At 42.7% G+C, this 21,440-nt stretch overlaps 1 protein-coding gene across 1 annotated transcript; it reads left to right on the plus strand.

Moving 5' to 3' along the window:
- The first annotated feature begins 4,921 nt into the window (after window positions 1–4,921).
- Window positions 4,922–5,718, plus strand: LOC149324001 (uncharacterized). The gene is made up of 2 exons (XM_089513102.1): window positions 4,922–5,373; window positions 5,486–5,718. Exons 1-2 carry the CDS (start codon window positions 4,941–4,943, stop codon window positions 5,698–5,700), a joined length of 648 nt encoding a protein of 215 aa, XP_089369228.1. The 5' UTR covers window positions 4,922–4,940; the 3' UTR covers window positions 5,701–5,718.
- Window positions 5,719–21,440: the final 15,722 nt, after the last annotated feature.

Raw genomic sequence — 21,440 nt, forward strand, 5'->3', positions numbered from 1 at the left:
TGAGCATCACTGGACAAGGAGGATAGAGATTGCCCTTTTGGGAAGAATGCAATCAGCTACTACAATCTGTTGAATTTCAGCAACACAGCCACTGCATTAACAGTCACATTTGCAAGAGAATTTTCAGCCAGACTGTCATCAGTGTTTCCCTTATCTGTCTATATTTCTAGCTGCCGCTCAGCATACTTTAATGTTAGAGGATTGGGAATAAAATCAGTGGTCTTAAGCCAACTTCACTCATGTATTAAGTCACAGAATAAGCCCTTTTCATTTTAGAAATCTGTAATGCAACTATCTGAAACAGTGTTTAGAAAGTGTGAGTGGAGAGGAAGAAAGATAAAGTCACTTTTTAAAGGTTTAAGTGTTAGTTATATATTATGGATAATTTTGTGCCAACACTTAATAAAATGCTCATGGTGGTTTGCATTTTTTTTTAAAAAAAATGAAAGTTAATATTCTTCAGCTAAGAGATAAATTAAAGACCTAGTAATGGATTGAGGATGGAGGCAAGGAAGGGAGAGAATAAGGAGAAGAGTAATAAACAATGTATACAGTAGGGATGAAAAGATTCATCAAAGATTTATGAGGAAAAATGAGAAAAGGTTCAAAAATCCTGATGAAGAGAATAGTCTCCAAGCCCCTTTTTCATCTTGTCATTCTCAAATAGCTATAAGGCTAATTTCCTCTCCCCACAACCCAACCTTATTCTTTTCCTGACCCCCCACCCCCATCCCCCAGCATGACTATATAGTGGCTGGCAAAGATTGAGGGGCATATGGATGAGGAAGATCACCACAAGTGCATCTTGTGCCCCACAATGATGTCAGCCAAAATTCTACATCACATTCATTAACCATGTAATTGTGGTTATGAATGCCCTAAAGAACTGACACTGAGAACCCACCAACTTAAGGGATTCACTCTGTGTGATTAAGGCAGCCATGAAGTACTTCAGAATTATATCACTAGCCCTCTCCCATTCTTGAGCTATAGTGCAATGAGTGGAAGCTTCTGTTCACCACACTGTGGTTTGGAAGCAGGAGGAAGCTAGCTGTGTCATTCTGCAGTATCCCACTCACTTGCACTTCAAATCTCCATTGCATAAAGTGGATCCTTTGGGTTTAAGAGGATTTTGCCAGCTCCAGCAGAGCCTGTGCCTCAGCAGTCCAGCCTCCTCCCAACAGAGATTCCAGGCTTGGGAGACATAGAGGAGCAGGATGAGCAGGTGTCTACCTTCAGCCAGGACAGAAAGGGCGTGACTCAGGCACTATAATTTATATTTGGAAGCAGGTGGTGAATGACAACCAGACCCACATACACACCCCATTCATAGGTTCTAGTAGAGAAATATAGCAAGCTTAGTTGTAAAAACATAAGAAGCAGGTTTACTTATAACTGCTAAAGGTTTCATGGCATCTCATGGTAATAGACTCTGTAATATGTAATATGGAGGAGAGTGAGAACTGCAGATTACAAAATGGAGAATGAACAAACTCAGAGTAATGGTATTCTAGCTAATGCAGGAAGAGAGATGGGCCTGTTACAGACTGCCAAAATAAAGCTGCTTCAGGTCTCTTTGGAGGTATGCTGTTTAAATGATGTATGCATCCTAAGAATCCGGAAGCTGCACCAAAGCTGCACTCCAGTGCTTAGGAATGGAGTGTGGCTTTGGCGCGACCTCCAGACTCTTAAGGCCCATGCATCATTTAAATAGCATACCTGCAAAGAGACCCGAAGCAGCTTTATTTTGGCAGTCTGTAACAGGCTATGGTGTAGCTAACACTGACAAACAGAAAATGACATGAGTATATACTACTTGAATGCTTAGTGAGATCTGCAAACTAGCAACTGCAAAGTATAAAGTTGCTTCTGCTACATTACCCAAAAAATTAAGCTTCCAGGACTCAACCAGTTTGTTCAAGCAACACATCCTGCCGAGTACTATCAAGTAGAAAATGTAGGATCTAAGCCAAGAGTAGTATCATGTGGTCTTCCAGCTACAATTGTTCAAGTATCTGCAACCCTATGCTGAAAATAGCCAATGCTGAAAATGTTAGTTGCATTCCAGCGACAACCTGAGAACTGTATGATTCCCATGCTTTCTTGAAATTTGACTCCAGCTTCCACATTTTAATGTGCCAGAAGTGAAAATCTTAGGAACCAAACAGAGATCAACATTAGATTAACCTGCTGGGCAACTTAATGCCTTCAAAATATGTTGCACTTTGCCTCCCTTCATGCAAGTTGCCAAGCTAACTAGGAATCATAGTACCAGTTTTAGAAAAGCAGAATTTGGTTCTCTCCCAGTACTGGGACACCCCTATTTCCAAACACAGCTAGGGTGAACCAGAGACATAACTGGTGTGTGTGTGGAGGGTGAAGATCACACTGGGTGACAGCTCAGAAGGGGATATCACATGGTGTGCTGGTGGGAAAAGGCTGCCTATCAGGTCTGGTGGCTTTGCAGGCCAGGCAGTAAAGAGAGCTGCAGCTCCGCCAGATCTGGAAAAGACTGTTGAAGAGAGGAGGGAGGTATTAAACATTATTCACATCATGTTGAAATATACTACGTACACTACTGGAGTGAACACCAGGATTCCCCCAATCCTTGGGCAAAGGAAGAGTGTGATCTTAATTTCTTGTATCTGTAACTGACTCTTGCTTATTTATTGGTTATTTACAGTGTTTAACAGCTTAATTCTCTATTGAGTTGGGAAAGAGAAATTGACAGTAATGAGATGATGACTATGTTGTGGTCAATCATGTATATTTCTTTTGTAGTCAATACATTGTGTGCAGGATTGTGTTTTTGCACTATAAGCAGTTATGCTAGTGATTATATATACCCATCTACTTGGAATATATGCAGTACATTCAGCTTTTTAACCTGTTATTCTCCAGATGTTTTAAATGTACAAACAAATGTTAAATGCACTATTGCGATGCATAATGCCCACAATACTCAGTGAACAGCTGCATGTGCCATGTGCAGTAGCCATACACATATGCACAACTCTCCTTAAGCATCTTAAACTAAATAAGGACTTCTGTACTGGGGGAGGGGGGGGGAGTCCAACCCCTTCTGTAGGGGAACGTACATATTAATATGTCACTAACAGAATGCCAGCCTTCATTACACTACTGGTCTTCTGTATTTTTTAACCATAGTGTATGTATTTTAATTCATAAGACACACTGAATCCTAGGTTTTTGGGGGGGGGGGGGTGGGGAGGGTGGCATATCAAGAAAGTTAACAATATCTGGAGAGTACTGCATTAGGATAGGTTGATTGGGCTCCCAAGAAATGGCTGGCAAGTTGATTTTTTTAAAAAAAAACCTTCCATGGCTTTTTAGTTTTAGTTTTCATTCCAGCATCTGCTTGTTGTTTTTTAGATAGCTTAGTAATATGTTCCACAGACAGAATTAATCTGTTGGTGTGAATTTTGTGTATCTCAGCTGGAAACTTTCCAAGAAGCAGGAGTGCACTAAAGCCTTTGAGACTGGAGAAGCTTTGTACACAGCAAGTCACTGCAAATCTCTGCAGCAGGCTGGAAACATCAGGTTCTTTTTGTTCACAATTTCCCAAAGTGCCTGCATGAAGAAGTCTTCTGTCATTTAAGGCAGGGCTGGGTTAGTGAAGGCACAAAATTGGATGGGTGGGTAAATATTGGTATTGGAATAAAACTCCTGATTGTCTCTTGGGCGGGGTACAGACGGGCAGGAGAAGACGTCTTGGAGGTGTATTTAGCTCAATGCGGAGCTTCCAGACGGCCCGCCCCGGGGACGTGCTTCAGGTGTTGGGGCTTCCACACGGGGGGCAGTGAAGACGCCTCACCTGGGTCCGTTTCAGACCCGTAGCTTCCATACCGCCGCCTCGGAGGACGCCGCAAAGAAAGGGGCAGCTTCCGCACGGGCGGCCCAAACCGCGGCTTTTTTTTTCTTTTGCCGGCTGAGGATGCGCAGCTGCGCAGCTACAGCGCTAAGCAGCGGCGGCAGAAAGCCTGTGTGCGCATTTAAAGCGCCCAGGCCCCTTTAAAACTTTTTTCCCCGCTCTGCCCAAGAACAATGGTGGCAGAGGAGAACGTGGTGCCCATCCTGGCATCATGTGTCATTCTGCACAACATCTGTGAGACCAAGGGCAGGGTCCTGGATGAGGGCATGCGATATAGGCACCGTTTTGTGCTGCCCACCCTGGCACCAATCACAGAGGCTCAAGAGAAAGAGAAGAAGAAAGCAGGGGAGACTGTGAGGAATGCCCTGGCAGATTTTTTTCTGACAAGGAGAATCTGAAGGATGGCTCCTGTGCCATCATCTGTGATGTCAGAGTGCATTGTTCTGAAATACCATAAGCACATGAATAAATGTATCCCATTATCCACAGTTTGAGTCTGCCTATCATTCCTGATCTGTGCTGTGGGCATGTTTTGCCACGTGCCTGAGGGGGACACACACAACCACACACACACAAAAGGTCTCCTGGCGCCTGTTTTCCTGGGTGAAAAAGATACATCAGCTCCAACTGCCAATTGCCCCTTTGACAATGTATCAATCCCCCTCAAATTCAAGCTTTCCTAATGGCCCATTTGAATGTATCAATAGGGCACCCAGAGGGCATCTATTGGGGGAGAGATTCAAACTGCTCCTCTGAAAGCTTTCATTGGCCTAGGACCACCTTGGCCTAACGGCCCTGAGCCACAGGTGCCCATATATACCCGTGCGCAACTGTGCAAGACCCCAGGACGGCGATCAAGATGGCAGAGCCACGCAGGAGGGTCCCAATCCGCATGGCCTACTGGACTGATGAGGAGGTCGGGATCCTCCTGGACTCCCTGATGCCGCAGGCAGCCGCTCGAAGGGTGATGGCCAGCACAAACAAGCCCAACCGGGGGTATTTTCTCCAGGCATCCCGTGCCCTCGAAGAGCGAGGGTTTCGAAGAAAGATGCATCAGTGCAGAGTAAAGTTTAAAACTCTGAAGGCATCTTTCTTCGAAACCCTCGAAGACTTCGGGGAGCACCCCCCGGTTGACAGGCGGCCACCATTCTTTGAGCGGCTGAAGGACCTGTGGATCAGGGGAGATCGGCCCAGACCGGAAGATCGCCGTCCTCCAGGTAAGCCAGAGCTCTTGCCATGCCCTGTCCTCCCCTCCTTGACCCTTCCCTTGCCCTCCTCTCCTTCCTGCATGGTGCCAATGCCATCCCTCCTCTTCCCTTCTGCAGGCGTGCGGCCGAGGCGGAGGCGGAGGGAGGGAGGGCACCGTGCCAGGTCGCCCTCTCCACCATCCTCGGGGGACGAGGATGTCCCCGAGGGTGGGCCACAGCCGGGACCAGCTGCTGTGGCCCCTCCGCAGCCAGAGCAGGCTCCTCTGGCGGCAGGTAGGTCCCTAGGGTGAGGGGTGGGGGTTGCCTGACTGCAGCCCCCACGACACTTGTGCCCTCGTCTGCCATGCCAGCATGGTAACTTGGGCCTTTCCTTCCTCTTTTCCAGGGCTTGAAGTCCTTGCTGCTGTTGCCGCCGCCGAGGAGCCTGGCCCGAGCCGCCGCCTGCCAGGGGAGCCAGGGGACCTGGCCCTGGATGCCAGGACCCTGGATCGGGTCCTCCAAGCCCGGCAGCAAGGTAAGTGTGGAGGTGAACCCAGGGAGGGGAGAGGGGGCACCCAGAAACCCTGCCTGTGGGAGTGGGTGATGGGCTCCACAGGCTGACCCTAACCATCCTCTTTATTTTTCCCCCACAGAGAACTGGACGGACAGGAGGTTCGCTGCCTTGGAGGAGAAGGTGGACAAGCTGGCGGAGAGAGTCTCCTCCATCGAAGAGACCCTGCAGGAACTCCTCCGCCGGCTTCCCGCCCCACCGCCTCCTCCCCCTCCCTGAAGCAGCTTCCCTCCCCTGCCCTCTCTGCCATCCCCCCTTCACCACCACCCCCTTCACCCTCCCCCTTCCCTTTGTAAATATTGTAAATAAGATTTTTATTGTTATTATTGTGAATAAAAAAGTTTATTTTTAAAAAAATTTGTGTGTTTTTTTTTTCTTTTGCCGGCTGGTGGATGCGCAGCTGCGCAGCTACAGCGCTAAGCAGCGGCGGCAGAAAGCCTATGTGCGCATTTAAAGTGCCCAGGCCCCTTTAAAACTTTTCTGCCCAAGAACAATGGTGGTCTCCTGCCAGCTGGTGATCAGCTGGTGTTGGCATCCTTGTCCGCTTGCACTTTGCCAGTGTCACCAGCATCATGGATGCCTCCTCTCCTTTGGTCGCCACGCTCCTGCTGAATCTGCAATGCACAGCTACAGCTGTCTCCGCTGCCACCACTGTCCCCCTGCCATCCCCCATCACCTCCCTTGTACATATGTAAATATTTACAGTTTTAGGGGTTTTTATTGTTAGGTGAAAATGGCACAGGAATGTGTGTAGGGGTGCACTTTAAAGTCCAAACTTTCCAAGCAGCGCATGCGTACATGTTGCTCTAGGGTTAGGGTTAGGGTTAGGGTTACGAGTCTTAAAATGCGCTGCAGCTGTGCTGCAGCTTCCACACCTGCATGGCAGCGGACGCTGCAATTAAAGCCTGACTGCAAACTGCGCATGTTCCAAGACCCCAACTCATTATGCGACGCAGCAGACACGGAGCTTTTAAATGGGCAACTTAAATTAGCGGCGTAGCAATTCTGGTGTACCGGTGCAGCAGCTCTCATGGCTTCTTCCACTTCTCGATATGTGTCAGCATTCAGGTAGGACTGCTCCAGTTTCTGCAAAATGTTTGGCTGGGACCATATAGCTATGAGGTCAGCCGTCTCCGCATGAGACCAAGACGTCCCCCTGCCTTTTTTCGGGGTGCTGGTGGATGGCTGAGCCATCCTGCCTGGTGGCAAAGGGGAGCCGCCGCACTGTGCCCGTTCCCAGGTGAAAATGGCACAGGAATGTGTGTAGGGGGTCACTTTAAATTCCAAACTTTCCCTTATCACTTTCTACAACCAAAACATCCGCCGGCAAAACTTACAACTTCCCGCGATTCCAGCAACGCATGCGCACAAGTGGCTCTAGGGTTAGGGTTACGAGACTTAAAATGCGCCACAGCTGTGCCGCAGCTTCCACAGCTGCATGGCAGCGGACGCTGCAATTAAAGCTTGACTGCAAACCACGCATGTCCCGGACCCTGACCCATTATGCGACGCAGCTGACACGGAGCTTTTAAACGGGCAACTTATATTTGCGGCGTAGCAATTCGGGCGTACCGGTGCAGCAGCTTACATACGGAGCTGCGCACGTACGCCGCAAATCAAAAAGAAGCGGGGAAAAGCAGCACCTTTTTAATGCCGCCTCTTCCCGCTTGGGGCGTGCGGGCGGCGCGTTCATGACGGCATTCAGGTAAAGCCCGTCTGAAGGCTCTACCTTCATGACGTCATGAATACACCCCTTTTTGCCCGTCTGTATCCCGCCTTGATGTCTCTGGGAGGTTTTACATGCAGACTTTGAAACAATGAACAGAGGTAACCCTATCACTAGACAGAGTGAGATGCCCACTTCAGGTGGCTGAGGCCATATGAAGCAGAGGAGTGGCAACATGTAAGATGGCCATTCTTTTAAGCCAGCCTGCTGTCCTTATCAGAAGATGCTATCAAACATAGGCATTTTGTGCACACTTTCTAGGAGATACAAATTATGTGCACATTTTTCCACATAGTAACTGAGCTTGGGACAGTAACTTAACTCAGTGCAGGGGTACTTGAGTTTAAGATATTCTAGGGGAGCACCTTTCCCCACTGAGGATGGGTCAGTGACAATGGAGCCTACATTAACACCAGTGTTATAAAATTTGCATTGGCGGGTTACAGACCGCCATTTAGTACGTAATGAATACGTACTAGGGTTAGGAAGGGGCGGTGCTTCCGCACCCCCTAACCCTAGTATGTATTCCATACGTACAACATGGTGGCGCCCCTTCCACATGGGGGCCGCCATGTTTACGTATCGGACGCTGTGCGTCCGCACGTGTCGCGGCGTCTATGATGTCGCGAGTCCGCCCCTGGTGCCTCGTGACGTCACAGAGGCGCTGCAAGAAGGAGCTCCATTTTGGAGCTCCTTTTTTGCTCCGCGCGGGAGCCGCGCGGTGTGGCTGCTGTGGCTCCCGCACGGAGCAAACGGCGGTGGCGGCAGCAGACCGCCTCAAAGCGGCGGTCTATAACCCGCCATTGTTTCCAATTTCCTTCCAAGCTCAGTTCAAGGTGCTGATTTGGCCTGCAAAGTCCTATGTGGCTTGGGGCCAGGGTATCTGAAAGACTGTCTCACCCCACATAAATCTGCCCCAAATTTGAGATCCACAGAGGAAGCCCTGTTACATGTCATAACACCTCATGAAGCTAAGTTGGAATGTACATGTAACAAGGTTTTCGTCTGTAGCAGAGCCCCAACTGTGAAACTCCATAACCGAGGAAGTTAAGCTGGCTCCATCTCTTTTGTGATTCTGGTGGACAGTCAAAACAGTCTTATTCTTCATGGCCTTTAAAGTTTCAAATTGCTCTGTTTTAGCTGTTTTAAAATTAAATTTTATTATTGTTTTAGATTGTTTTAAAAAGTTTTAAAATACAATTTTAATGGATTTTAAAAAAATGTTATATCTTTGTACTGTTTTATTTGCTTTTATTTGTTTAGCATCTTGGGAACAAATCAGGGCGTTAAATTTCTGTAAGCCATTTGCCATCACAGTTCGTCAAAGTGCAGATACTGGAGGATATGGAAAATAGTATTTATATGGTGTCATGGGAGACAGTGAAGTAGACCAAGTGTAAAGCAACTTCTTATATTCCTTGGCTGGCTCTTCCATTAGGTAGAATGAAGCCATTGTCTACGGCAGTAGATGCTGGATAGCAACAGCAAGTTTTTGGACAATAATGTTATCTTGCCAGGCCATCTGACCTCCATCTTCTAAGCTAGTCAGTGTCCTCAGGTACAATGGAGGATGCTATACTTCCACCAGTACTGAAGAAATATTCCACTTCCAAACCAGAGATGGAATGGAAGAGGGTATAATCTTGTTCTTTGCCCCAGGCAGTGGAATGTCTTGGCTGGCCCTGATTATACTATGGAAGGAGTTACAGTAGAACCTTCCTAGCATGTAGAAAAGCACAACACTAAAACAAAATTTGTCAACTCTTTTGCATAAAAATATGCACCATCTGAAACAAGTAATACATCAAACCCAAAGCAATGTGTATGTGTTGGTGTGTTTCTTGAATTCTAGCCATTTTGTTACTTGGCACACAGCTGAAGGACTACATTTAAAATAAAATTTAAGTGGATTTTTTTATCCATTTTTCTTCATAATGGTGAATGTGAGGAATGCAGCATGACATAATGAAAAAATGTGGCTCTACTTTAATGGGTGATTTTAAAGTACGTAAACAAATGGTTCACTGCATCATAATTTTATTTTAAAAGGACAGCAGAAATAGGGACATTAAAAGTGTAAAAATGTTCAGAAAAATTATAGAAGTGTATTGGAAAAATATGAACCAACAGAATATAGCAAGCAATTAGCCAGTCAATCAGTCAATTCAGCGAAGAAAGAAACAACATAATACCAAAAAACTAAGGATATGATCTATAAGGATATGATCTATTGATACTTAAAACAACACCCCTGATTTCAGTGGCAGAAAATTATGTTTATGCAAAGAGCCAGCATGAGCCTCAGAACATTGCTTTCTCCAGTTGCCAAGTCATGTTGAGCTCTTCCAGAATGGTCTAAAGAGGTTTGAGTTCTCTTGATATGTTGCTGGGTTTTGCTGGTTACTTGCACCTCTGCATCCACTTGTTGTATTCTTTTGGAAATTTGTTTGTAGAGAATTCTTGGATCTCTTCCAAATTAAAAAATAAAAAAATAAATAAAGTGGATCATGTTTTGCTGAGATGGTTCTATGTGTTGAATGATAAAATTTGTCCCTTTTATGTTAATCCCCCCCCCCCCCCAAGCTGTAGTGTTATAGTGCAAAAGTGCCATTTCACTGATGCAGTGGTGCAGAATGAATCATTTTTCAGAATTTACAAACAGGGTAGGGAGAGTGAAACATTTTTGTTTCAATATGTCTGAGAAGTGAAAAGAAAAAGACTCTTGAGGATAGGAATAAAATACAGTGGACCCTTGTTATACGCTGGGGTTTGGTTCCAAGATCCTCAATGGATAACAAAATCCGTGGATGCTCAAGTCTCATTAAATATAATGACATAGCAAAATGGTGTTCCTTACAAAAAATGGAAAATCAAGGTTTGATATTTGAAATTTATACCTTTTTTGAACATTTTCAAACCATGTATGCTTGAATCCGTGTATAAGAAATCTGTGTATAAGAAGGGCCGACTGTGCTGCAACTGCTGCTGGGAATTGCCAGAAAATTGTCTAGGATAACTGAAACATTGGATATTTAAAAAAACAAAACAAAACCTAGAAACAATGAATACCACAACTTCTTGTAGTGAGCTGGGCTTTTGCCACGAGGGCAATGAGTTTTTGGGGTCCTTGACAACATCATAGTCAAACATTCATTCATGTTCGTAAGCATGTTGGATTCTTTTCACATTCACTCTGCAAACTGAAGCTGGGAGAAGATATGAAGGCTGAGAATGGGCTAAAAGTTCTGATAGCTAAGAGGGGGAAGATGAGTTATCTTACACAATTTGCTTTCTTTTCTTTGTTTTGTTTTGTTTTGTTTTTATTTGTTTCTCTATTATATTACCCTTGGGAATCCATCTTTCATCAGCCTTGGCATATAGAGGTTACACTCTAATCGAGGCTTCCCATATATGCAGTAATGGAGAAACTGATTGCCAGCCAAGAGATTGCCTGAGTCTTCTGAAGGTACTTTGCCACCTCAGTCCCCCAATTTGCTTTTTCTTCTTCCTTTCCAAACCTTTCACTTTCCTGTCATGTAAGCAGGAAAACTGGAACTGTCTTATTATTCAGCTGCCTGCTTTATGTTAAGTCACATCCGGAAAACAAATGGAAGGTAAGGGAATTGCCAGTACAACTCAACACCACTGCCCAGAACAATAGCAGAGCATACAAACAATGCTTATTAATTGCCTATGTCCTGATATGCATTTGAGCAGTTGTCTAAGATGCTATCATTGTTAAATAATGTATTAACAACACTAAATGGAAAGCTTATGAATCTGCTAACAATGTAATTAAATGTCTTTGACCTTGGATGTAACGGCAAAGGACACTTTTGCTGTTAGGAAGCAAAGTAAGATTCCTTGTTCATTATACTGAGTGTGTTTTGAAGCAAGACACCATTTGAATAGCTAGAGATGGTGACATTTATTCTAACTATGAGAATATTCATGGCATATATTAGGCTGTGCAAATGTATAATGAGGAAAATAAGGGTAGCTTTTTAAGATGGTCCCAGTGGGCCTTTCTTCATTCAGATCAATATGCTGCACAGATTGTCTCTGATGTGAAAGTCTGATTCAGTTCTACAGTGCCCTATATTTATCCCTTGGAAACATTCCCCTGACTAGTATGTATCCCTGATGATCAAAAAGATCAAGGGAATGGACCAACTCTCCTAAGAGAAACATTTGGGCTTCTTCAGATTAGGACAAAAAGGCACATAAGGGCAAAATGATGATGTATATAGTTAGGAGTGGTAGGAAAGATATAGACTTATTAGGAAAATATTTTTCCCTATGGTACAACTCATGCTGTGGAATCTGAGGAACCAGAGGAGTCAGACATAGAAAGGCCTTTGGCTCCAGATGACAACTTCCTCCCCAAATCAAGATGACAGTGGTAGATATGGCTCATGAGTTCATTCAGCAAGATGGAGTGCATCTCAGTTGGAAGCAATAGGCACCAAGGGGAGCCCCTGCTCCATCATTGTATTAACATTAACCTGGGGAAAAAAAGGAGTGTCAAAGGGGCAATTCCTCTTGCAGACATTTAAATAGGAAAAGCTGAGCAATTAACCACCTGCAGTCTCAAAGTCTACAAACTAACAGTTCTTGTTCACAATGGTTCATTCTGCCTGACTTTCAGTGCTCTTCATGCTTATGGATCTGTTATCTATTTATCTGATTGTTGACCCCTGGATTGCCATAAATTTAGACGTCCTCGAAGGGGTGGTGTGATGCCACCCATGAGAGAACCAGATTAGGGCTACGGCAACAGCATGCCACTGAAACAATCTGGCCAGCTTCCACCTCAAATAGGAACAGAAAAAGTCCACTCCTATTTGGGGGTGGAAAAAAGCCACTCCTTTGCTCCTAGAGCCAACTTTTCACCAGTTCTGGGGTGAGTGGCATCTGAACACCATGTCCCCAAATCACCCGGAGGCTGGCCAGCGTGTAATCGCCAGCACAGCTTCCAGGTGACTTAGGGGCGTGGTGTGTCTAAATGCCATGCCCCCAAGCCAGCTAGAAGCCGGCTTTACCAGGCCATCTGTTTTGCTCTCTGCTTTTCCCTTTCTTGGGAAAGAGATTATTGGATTGGATTATTCTGACTGCTGGCTTCTTGCAACAGATTCTGGAATTTCTTAGATCTTTGCTTCTGCATCTTGCATCTCACTTCATCTTCAGTGATCTGCTGTGATTAACTGTTCTATGACCTAGACTGGTTTGACTCCCTGACAACTGCTTCCCCCTGCTATATCCTGACTCTCCTGGCACTTGCTGCCTCTAGGCATAGGACAAATTCACTCATAATATTAGAACCTGTGGCATCCAGTGGATCGAAATGGTGAGAGATGCAGGTCGCAGGGAGCAGGAAGACATTACTTCTTCACACTGCACTTATTTAAATTATGGGATTTGCTACGATAAGATGTACTAATGATTGATAATGTGGATAACTTTCATTAGGTGTCACATAATGCTACCAAAGGCTACCAGTTGTAATGACTCTAAATCGGGTTGAGGGAGTGCGTGGCCCAAGGGCTTCATGTGGCTTCCAGAGCTGTATGTGATTCCCAATCCCTTTTTTGCAACCCTTGAAGTCTTTCCCTTTTTTTGGTACTTTATTTTTATTGCAATAAAAAGCATATTTTAATAATACATGTTTGTCAATACAGTAGCTCTACATAATTAATATTACAGCTTAACAGATATTCAAAGTGAATAGAAAAATAAACACTTTACTTGGATATACTATCTGATAACACTATCACTATCACTATCTATCAAGATAACACTATTAAAGCTATTAAGCCATTTATTACTATTCTTTTTTTCTATTCTATCTTCTGAATAGACTTCCAAGCATTCCTTGAGTTGGTGTAAACTAATTATTTAAACTTAACTACTTCTTTTAAATTTAACTGAAGGTAATTAGGTTTCTTCATTGCTCTATGTTTTCTTGCTCTCAGTTGAAAGCTCGTATTTTATGTTACCTCTTTTGGTGTTTGACTATTAGTCTATTCCTATTTCCATTTATTTCTACAGAATTTTATTAGTTCTTTCCATTCTTTCTCAGTTTTATCTGTAGATTTTCCATTTAATATTTGTGTTAATTTATCTAGTTCAATAATATCAAATAAATGTATTAGCCACTCGTCAATGTTTGGTGTCTCTTTTTGTTTCCACCTTTTTGCAAAGCTAATCCTTGCTATTGAAATCATATATAAAATTTGTTTCCATTTCTTGCATGCTTGTCTGTCGTGTTTAACAGATACACTTCTGGAGTTAATTTAAAGTTTACTTTTAGGATCTTACATGTAAATGGATATAGATGGATGTTTTTTCAAAATTCCTTCATTTTTGATAATGCCACTATACATGGATCCATGATCATTTTGTGGTTCACATTTCCAGCAGTTGTTATTGTTGTTTTTCTAAATTTTTGTTGTTATTGCTATTTTTTTCTGGCATTAGATGCCAGCAATAGTCCATTTTAAAGTAGTTTTCATAGATATTTTGAGATTTTGTGAATTGAAAAGTTCTTGATCTCACTAAATGCCATCTTTGTAATTCCTATATCTTGGTCCCACAGGTTCATAAAATGTTTTATGGTATTTTGTTCTAATTTTCTTTCTATTAATAGTTTATAAAGTTTAGAAATTGTTTGTTCCTTAGCTGTCTTCTAGTATTTTGTCCAATTCATTTTGTTTGGTTGTGAAGCCTTCTTCCTTTAGATCTTTTTTCAATCTATCTTGTAATTGTTTTAGTAGGAACCAATGATGTTTGGTATCTAAATTTTCTGTTTCTTATATTGGTTTTAGTTCTCATTGATCCTGAGTGTTTTTCCTAATAGTATCTTTATATCTCAACCAATCCATTACCTTTACTGCTTCTTCCAAAGAAGGCTTCCTGCGGGGAGACCCTCCATGGTATTTTTCTATAAAATAAATGTTTAGTCTCTTTCCATGTTTTCAACAAAGCTTTGGGGACAAACTGGTGAGTGAAATTTTTGTGAACATTTGATTTTCTATACCACGCATATGCATGCCAACCAAAGCAGAGATTAAATCCCTCCAAGTTCAGCATTTTTATGCTTTTTTAATTTAATCCAGTCTGTGACATATGAGAGAGCGTTTGCTTGATAATATGAGCCCTTGAAGTCTTCATGACATCCACTGAGCCCCAAACCCTCCCCAGTTTAAAAAATGGGGTCCTACCCAAGTACAATTGTTTACCCCTGCTCTACATTACCTCTAGCATCTGAAACAGCTTACCACTAAACACCAGTTACTGAGGAACAATGCTGGGAAATAGCTGTTTCCTTCATGTCTTGCTTGTGGGCTTTCCAGATGCATATGACTATGTCACTGTGCAGACAGAATGGGAGATTAGCTCAGCCTTTGGTCTGATCAAGCAGGACTATTTCTATGTTCTTATGTCCACGATTGGGAAGCTTGATTCCATGACTATGCATAGGAATTAGTGGCCACAGATGCTTATGCAGATACAAATGGATACCTTTTGACTGGAAGAGATCAACAGCTTTAAAGCACCTACATCTTCAATTAATCCGGTGACATTTAAATTTATTAATTGCTTTACATGAATGTGGCTAAGAAAACATTTGCTTAGAACTCCTCAGTATCAACCTGAATTACACCTTCTGGAAGTCTGTTTGAAATACTAATAGAGCATTAAAGTTTGTTGTCGCGCTGAAATCAGAATAAGATTAAACCTTTAGTTGTGTTTAAAGCAAATGGCTTTTCTCAGCATGAGATTTTAAATTCTCTCAGACACAGCAGTATTTTAACAGAATCCAGCTTCTAAAGCATTAATGAAAATCTCAAACTCTGCATTAATGAAATATTATTATTTGAAATTATTCTGATTTACTGAGGTGTCCTTGTTAAAACTATTTTATGAGTGAAACTGTTGATCCTGAATCCCTTGGAAATGCCCATCCACCCCCTAATGTGATTCGGTGAAGTTAATCAAGGAGGACAGTGACTGATCCTTGTGCCAGGGTTCTTGATATCATTTTGAGGCTCAACAGAGAAAAAACACAGAGTTGCCCTCCTTGCCCTCCTCCTATTCCTCATGAAAATAGGATAGTAGACAGTTCTAAATCATATGGACACTTTGTAGGAATAGGGCAGGCTTCCACAGTGGCACCTGGAACCACACAAGTAGCATAATGTCTAAGTTGGACAATAACAAGTGTCAGGAAGCAAAATGTGGAGTTGTCTAGATTCCTTAGCTTAATTCCTCTACACAGGATACAACACAGTACAACACTCCATCTTATCCCTAAACAGTAGTCAGAGACAACACAAATATTCCCCACCTCATTCATTTTTGTTACTGGTAGGATAGAGAGGGGCTCTTTTTTGCCACAGCAGAAGATGGGAGGTTTAGTTCAGCTGTGGCTTTTGTGAAAACAACCAAGTCTGTCAACCTGCCTGCTGCTTCCCTCAGGGACTGGTTTCCTTCCTTTCTGTTCTCTGAAGGGGGTTTCCATGGTGGCTGATCATCACAATAAGTCAGTCCCAGTGAAAGCAAGATAAAATTGCTTAAAAGAAGCAAAATCATCCAGTTTAGAAGGCCTTTATTTGGTTTAGAGCAGCATCCCAAGCAAAAACATTATTTGAAATAATGGTATATTTACTTTCCTGTGCAGTCAGGGCAGTAGAGCATTCAACTAGATTTTCCCAAGTGGAATGTTCCAAAATCCAGGTGTTGTTTCCAAAGTTATATCCCCAAAGCGACTGTCCATTAGTGATGATTTTTTTCTTTTTATTCTTCCTGTCCCTGAAGTAGAGTGGGAAATTGCATTACTCTTCTTGCTTCTCTGTGCAGACTGAAATATTTCAACTTAGTCCCCCCTCACAGAGAAGGAAACCAATCCTGACAAATTCCCAAAGACTGAGAAAACACTCAGATATTTTCCCCTTCTTAACTCTTCTTGCAATTAATGGTATGAACCATAAAAATCTGTTTGCAGTGTCTAACAAGGAAGGATTATCTGTGTTTATCTTTACAATGGAATTCCCTCTTCCCCCTCCACTCCTGCGGTCCAATGGAATAATTCAAATTGTCTTGAGTGGGACTAACACAATTAAAATGGCAAATATCAAGTTATCTAGGCAATCCTACTGTTGCTGTGTATGCTAATACTTCACATGCTCACAGCTCTGTGGTATAATGATGACTAAACATTTCTCCATAAGGAGTAGGGTCTTTCATGATGGAGTTTTAATGAGGGGGCTTTTGAGGTATGTGGGGGTATTTGATGTGACTGCCATTTGGCCAGATTAAGAAGTAATAGACTGCATGTGAGAATTAGCCACCAAAACCTTCATATTATCTGATGACAACTCAGTGCAATATAATTTTCAGTAGAGACATTCTGCATGCTTGGTTAACTGTTGAACAAACATATTTGAATCAGCTCATGGTGACTTCAGAAGGTTATAGTGACAGAATATTTTATATAACCTGTTTACACTGAAAATCCCTGGATATTTGCCCAATTTTATGTCAGCTCAGGACATTAAACCCAAACAACTGGACTCAGTTGAGAGTAATTTGGTCTTCCAGAAACAAGCCCAAGCTATTTTGTTTTTGTCTTTTATCATACTTTCAAAAGATGATTTGAAGTTCTCTCTTCATGCTGTGCTGTTTTCCATTATAATTGTTTCATGTTTTGGTATAAAAATCACACTGATGGTGGTGATGATAGTGGTGTTGGAAGAGGCGGAGGAAATATAAACTTGGAGTTTTCTAAGCTGGAAAGAATCTCATGCCTTTTACCTATTGTTGTAAAAGTAAGAGCTTGGAAATACAACTTTTTGTACTACTTCTGACATTTCAGGCATTTTGGGAATTATAAAAAATACAACTTGGGGAAGCTGTAGTAAAGATGATTCCCAAGGACCTGCACCATGAGACATTAGCTATGGAGCATTTGTGCATGTCCCCTTTATTCATGATGCCATCTATGGTTCATCACCTTAAAATGTACTCTGGGAGTGAACATTGAATTTAGTTGATGTCATCCAAAATTCTGCACTGAGCTACAGAGGCATATCTCTGTCTCCTGAGGCCACCTACCAAAAACTACCTTTTAAGCTGTGTAGCCTGCCCACCACCACCACAACCCAGCCATTTCTCAGTTTCCAGAGAGCAGGGAGATGAGCTGTACTACATGAAGAGGTCACCCCGTCTCTCATCACTCACTCCCCCTGTTCTCTGACAACTCAGAACTGTCCATGTTGGGGGATGGCTGCACAAGTTTTAAAAAATAGGTTTTTTTCATAGAATCCTAGAGTTGGAAGAGACCACAAGGGCCATCCAGTCCAACCCCCTGCCATGCAGGAACTCACAATCAAAGCATACCTGACAGATGGCCATCCAGCCTCTCTTTAAAGACCTCCAAAGACTCCAACACACTCTGAGGGAGTGTATTGCACTGTTGAACAAGTCTTACTGTCAAGAAGTTCCTCCTAATGTTTACGTGGAAGCTCTTTTCCTATTGTTTGCATCCATTGTTCTAGGGCCTATTCTCTGGAGCAGCAGAAAACAAAATTGCTCCATCCTCAATATGACACTCCTTCAATTATTTCAATAGGGGTATCATATCACTTCTTAACAGTCTCTTCCCCAGGCTAAACTTTCTCTTCTCCGGCTCCCTAAGCTGCTTCTCATAGGGCATGGTTTCCTGACTGTTCACCATTTTAGTTGTCCTCCTCTGGACACACGCCAGCTTGTCAATATCCTTTTTGAATTGTGGTGCCCAGAACAGGAGACAGTATTTCAGGTGAGGCCTGACCAAAGCAGAATAGAGTGGAACTATTACTTCTGTTCTGCAAGACTTTTGATTGCTGTAATGGAGCAACAACTGTAAATGTGAATGTGGTGCTATATGTCAGACTGACAATATTGTAACTGCTCAACAGGATGCCAGCCAATTACCTTTCAGTGTACTGTGTTACAAAATCTTCCTCTTTCAACACTCTGAGCTACTCAGATAACTTATAGTATATAATTTAAAGTCCCCTCTGTTGATTTCTATATAGATTCTACAGAGGAAGTCCTTAGCCTTCTAGTGTCTATGGGAGGAAAGCTGTAGAAGGCTTGGAGGCTGCATTAACCCCCTAGGAAATGTTGGAGGGCTGCACTTGCTCTAGAGTCTTTTTCCCCCAAATGCCTCTAGGGACATGGGGGCACTTTCACCATGTTTTGGATTTCAAAGAAAGTCCTCTTCTGTGCCTAAATTGGCACAGGGAGTCCATTAGAATGTGGTGAAAATGCACCCCACCTCCTCTAGTGGATATTTTGGAGCATTTCAAGGGAAAAAAGTTTTTTGGAAAAAAAATGCTAAAATTGTTTTTGACTCCTGGGTGGCCCAGAGGAACTCCAAGCATGGTCTGAATGTCCGCCACACTCACTAGAGTGTATTTGGGATCATTCTGGAGCAACAATCAACTTATTTGGGGGGGAACCCTGACCCCTGGAGGCCACAGAAACATCCCAAGGGCCACATTCCCAAGACCATGGTTCCTCAAGTTCTTTCCCCTTCTCCTAGAGCTGGAAAAATATTCAATCTAATTTGTAATTTTCAATGGAAGTATCAGTTTCACCTACCTAAGACTCATTGTGAAGCACAGCCTAAATCTATAAATTTGTCTGGTTTGTGTCTGATTTGAAGTAATAAAATGCCCATATAAATGCATACATTTTAAGCATATTAAAGAGCCAGCACTGTGTAGCTTTTTGAGTGCTAAATGTGGAGTCCAGCAAACCAGAGTTCAAAGCCCTACGCAGCAATGGAAACCCACTGGGTGATCTTAGCTTACAGTTGTAAGCTGCTTAGACACTCTTAGTTCAGTATGAAATGTTATATACATGAAGCTGTTTGTTTTGTTTTTTATTTGTGTTTGGGCAAGTCAGACTTTCTCAACTTAAAAGAAAGACAATGGCACACCTTCATGGAATAAATCTTATCAGCAAAAGTCATAAGTCAGAGTTGGCTTGAAGTCATATAAAAACAAAGTAGCCAGAAATGCATTTTAAACAAACATACACAGTGGGGCAAATGCATATGAAAATATGTACAAATATACAAAGTTTCTAATGCAGTATGCACACACACACACAAATCCATATCTTCCAGCTATCTCAATTTGGCAGTCCCAACTAATCATCTGTTATCCTACTGTGCTGCCCACTGCCATGAGTCACCCCTTCTGAGTTAGGAACCGGGTGCCTGGCATCAATCACATTGCTGGTCACCTTTGTTCTGACATCAGAGGGAACAACTTGCACCAGCAGTGGCAGCATCGGGAGGCACAGCAGCATTCATTGTAAACAGCTGCCTGGCATTTTTCCAGAGGACTCTGGATTTTCCTAGAAGATCCACAGCAAAAGTTAAAGTTTCTAAAATCCACTTTAAGGGGTTATACCTCAGGTTTGGTGCTAAACTGACCAGACAGCATCCGGACAGTCCTCGCCAGAACTGGGGACTGCAATTTTTTTCACTGTGTAAAGAGGTGGAGGGCATGTTATTTGGCCTGTGCAGACAGGGCCTAGGTCAGTAACTTTGATGAATATGCTGAAATGGCAAAATGCAGTTTAAAAAATGAGTGGTATAATGGTTTGAGCTGGATTATTATTCTGGAGACTAAGATTGATCCCCCCCCCCCTTGGCCATGGAAACCTACTGGGTGACCTTGGGTGAATTATACACTCTCAGCCTGAGAAAATCCTGTAATAGGTTTATTGTAGTGACATCCTAAGTCAGAAAGGACTTGAAGCCACACAACACCAACAAAAACAAAGAGAACATAATCATTTGTATCTCACAGGCTCTTTATCTGAGGATTAAAGCATCCAGCAAGAGAAACAATGTGTTTGTCAACTTCACTTTTATATACAAAGGGGATGACCCCAAACCAAGAATGTGGACCTTCTTCTACTCAGCACATACATATACAGCAAAACCTTCTTGCATTTAATGGTTTTTATATCACAAGATGAAAGCATGTATCAAGAGAGAGTACATCTTTGTGAACTTCAATTTTAGACATAAAAAGTCTGGCCTCAGCTCAAGAAAATGGACCAGTCACTGCTGTCCTCTGACAGGTTGACGGGTTTTTGAGCTCTGTGCCCAGTTTGGCAAAAGAATATACCTTGTATATTATACAGCGTGCCATTCTGTATATGATAAAATTGGTAAGGAACCCGCAAAAACATCTTGCTGCTTCCCTACAGGAAATTACATTGGTTTCTCTTAACATGCTTAAATGATTCTGAAATGAAATTTTATAGCTATGGGAGGCTTTTATTTGACTTCATTACTATTATTATTCCGTTTAGCAGTGAAATGGCATTGCATCATGTTTAACTCAGTTGCAGGATGACATATTAAAATGTTAGCCCCTTGAGAAGTACAGCTAAAAGGTCTTCTTGGAACAGATAGAGAAAAGAGGCAAGTGTGGGTTGCATCTGCCAAAGCAAGCCCACCTGGGAGCTTAATAAACCAAATGAAAATATAGCTCTTAAAATAGCGTTCCTGCCCAAAGCTCAAAATCTGCTATCTAATTTAAACAACAAATGTTCAGATTCAAATATACCTCCATTTTCCCCAGTGGTCTGATATATACTGTTTGTTTTTTTAACAGAGAGCCAGAAAAAGAAGAGTCTCTTATAGATAAATGTATAATTATCCTAGTTTTCCTTTGTCCACAGATTGCATTAGCAGTTGATGCCGATTGTTTCTCTGACATTTGTGATTCTCCATGTTTCCCAGCTCTGATTTTATGCCACCAGTTCCATTTCTTTATGACTGGGAAAATAAATGGTTTTGTGTTGCTCTTCCTTTTCTTTGGAGCAATGGTCGATGGTGACATAGGGGCTGGTGAGCAGAGGATGTGGGCTGGGGTAGAGTGGGGTGGGGTCGGATGGGGGATGATCTATTTTCTGATGGTTCTGATACCTTGATTTGGAAGATGGGAGATGTCCATGGACTGGTACAGGATGCTAGACTTAGTTTAAGGAATAGGA

Source organism: Sceloporus occidentalis, unplaced genomic scaffold (assembly GCF_023333645.1).
Source record: "Sceloporus occidentalis isolate IW3139 unplaced genomic scaffold, rSceOcc1.0.p SCAF_1, whole genome shotgun sequence".
In the NCBI taxonomy this organism is placed as follows: domain Eukaryota; kingdom Metazoa; phylum Chordata; class Lepidosauria; order Squamata; family Phrynosomatidae; genus Sceloporus; species Sceloporus occidentalis.

Excerpts from the sequence above, each read along its gene's own strand:
- LOC149324001 (XM_089513102.1), top strand. The coding sequence starts at position 4,941 with ATGCATCAGTGCAGAGTAAAGTTTAAAACTCTGAAGGCATCTTTCTTC. Across the intron at positions 5,374-5,485 it reads GCAGGCTCCTCTGGCGGCAG|GGCTTGAAGTCCTTGCTGCT; the intron begins GTAGGTCCCTAG and ends CCTCTTTTCCAG.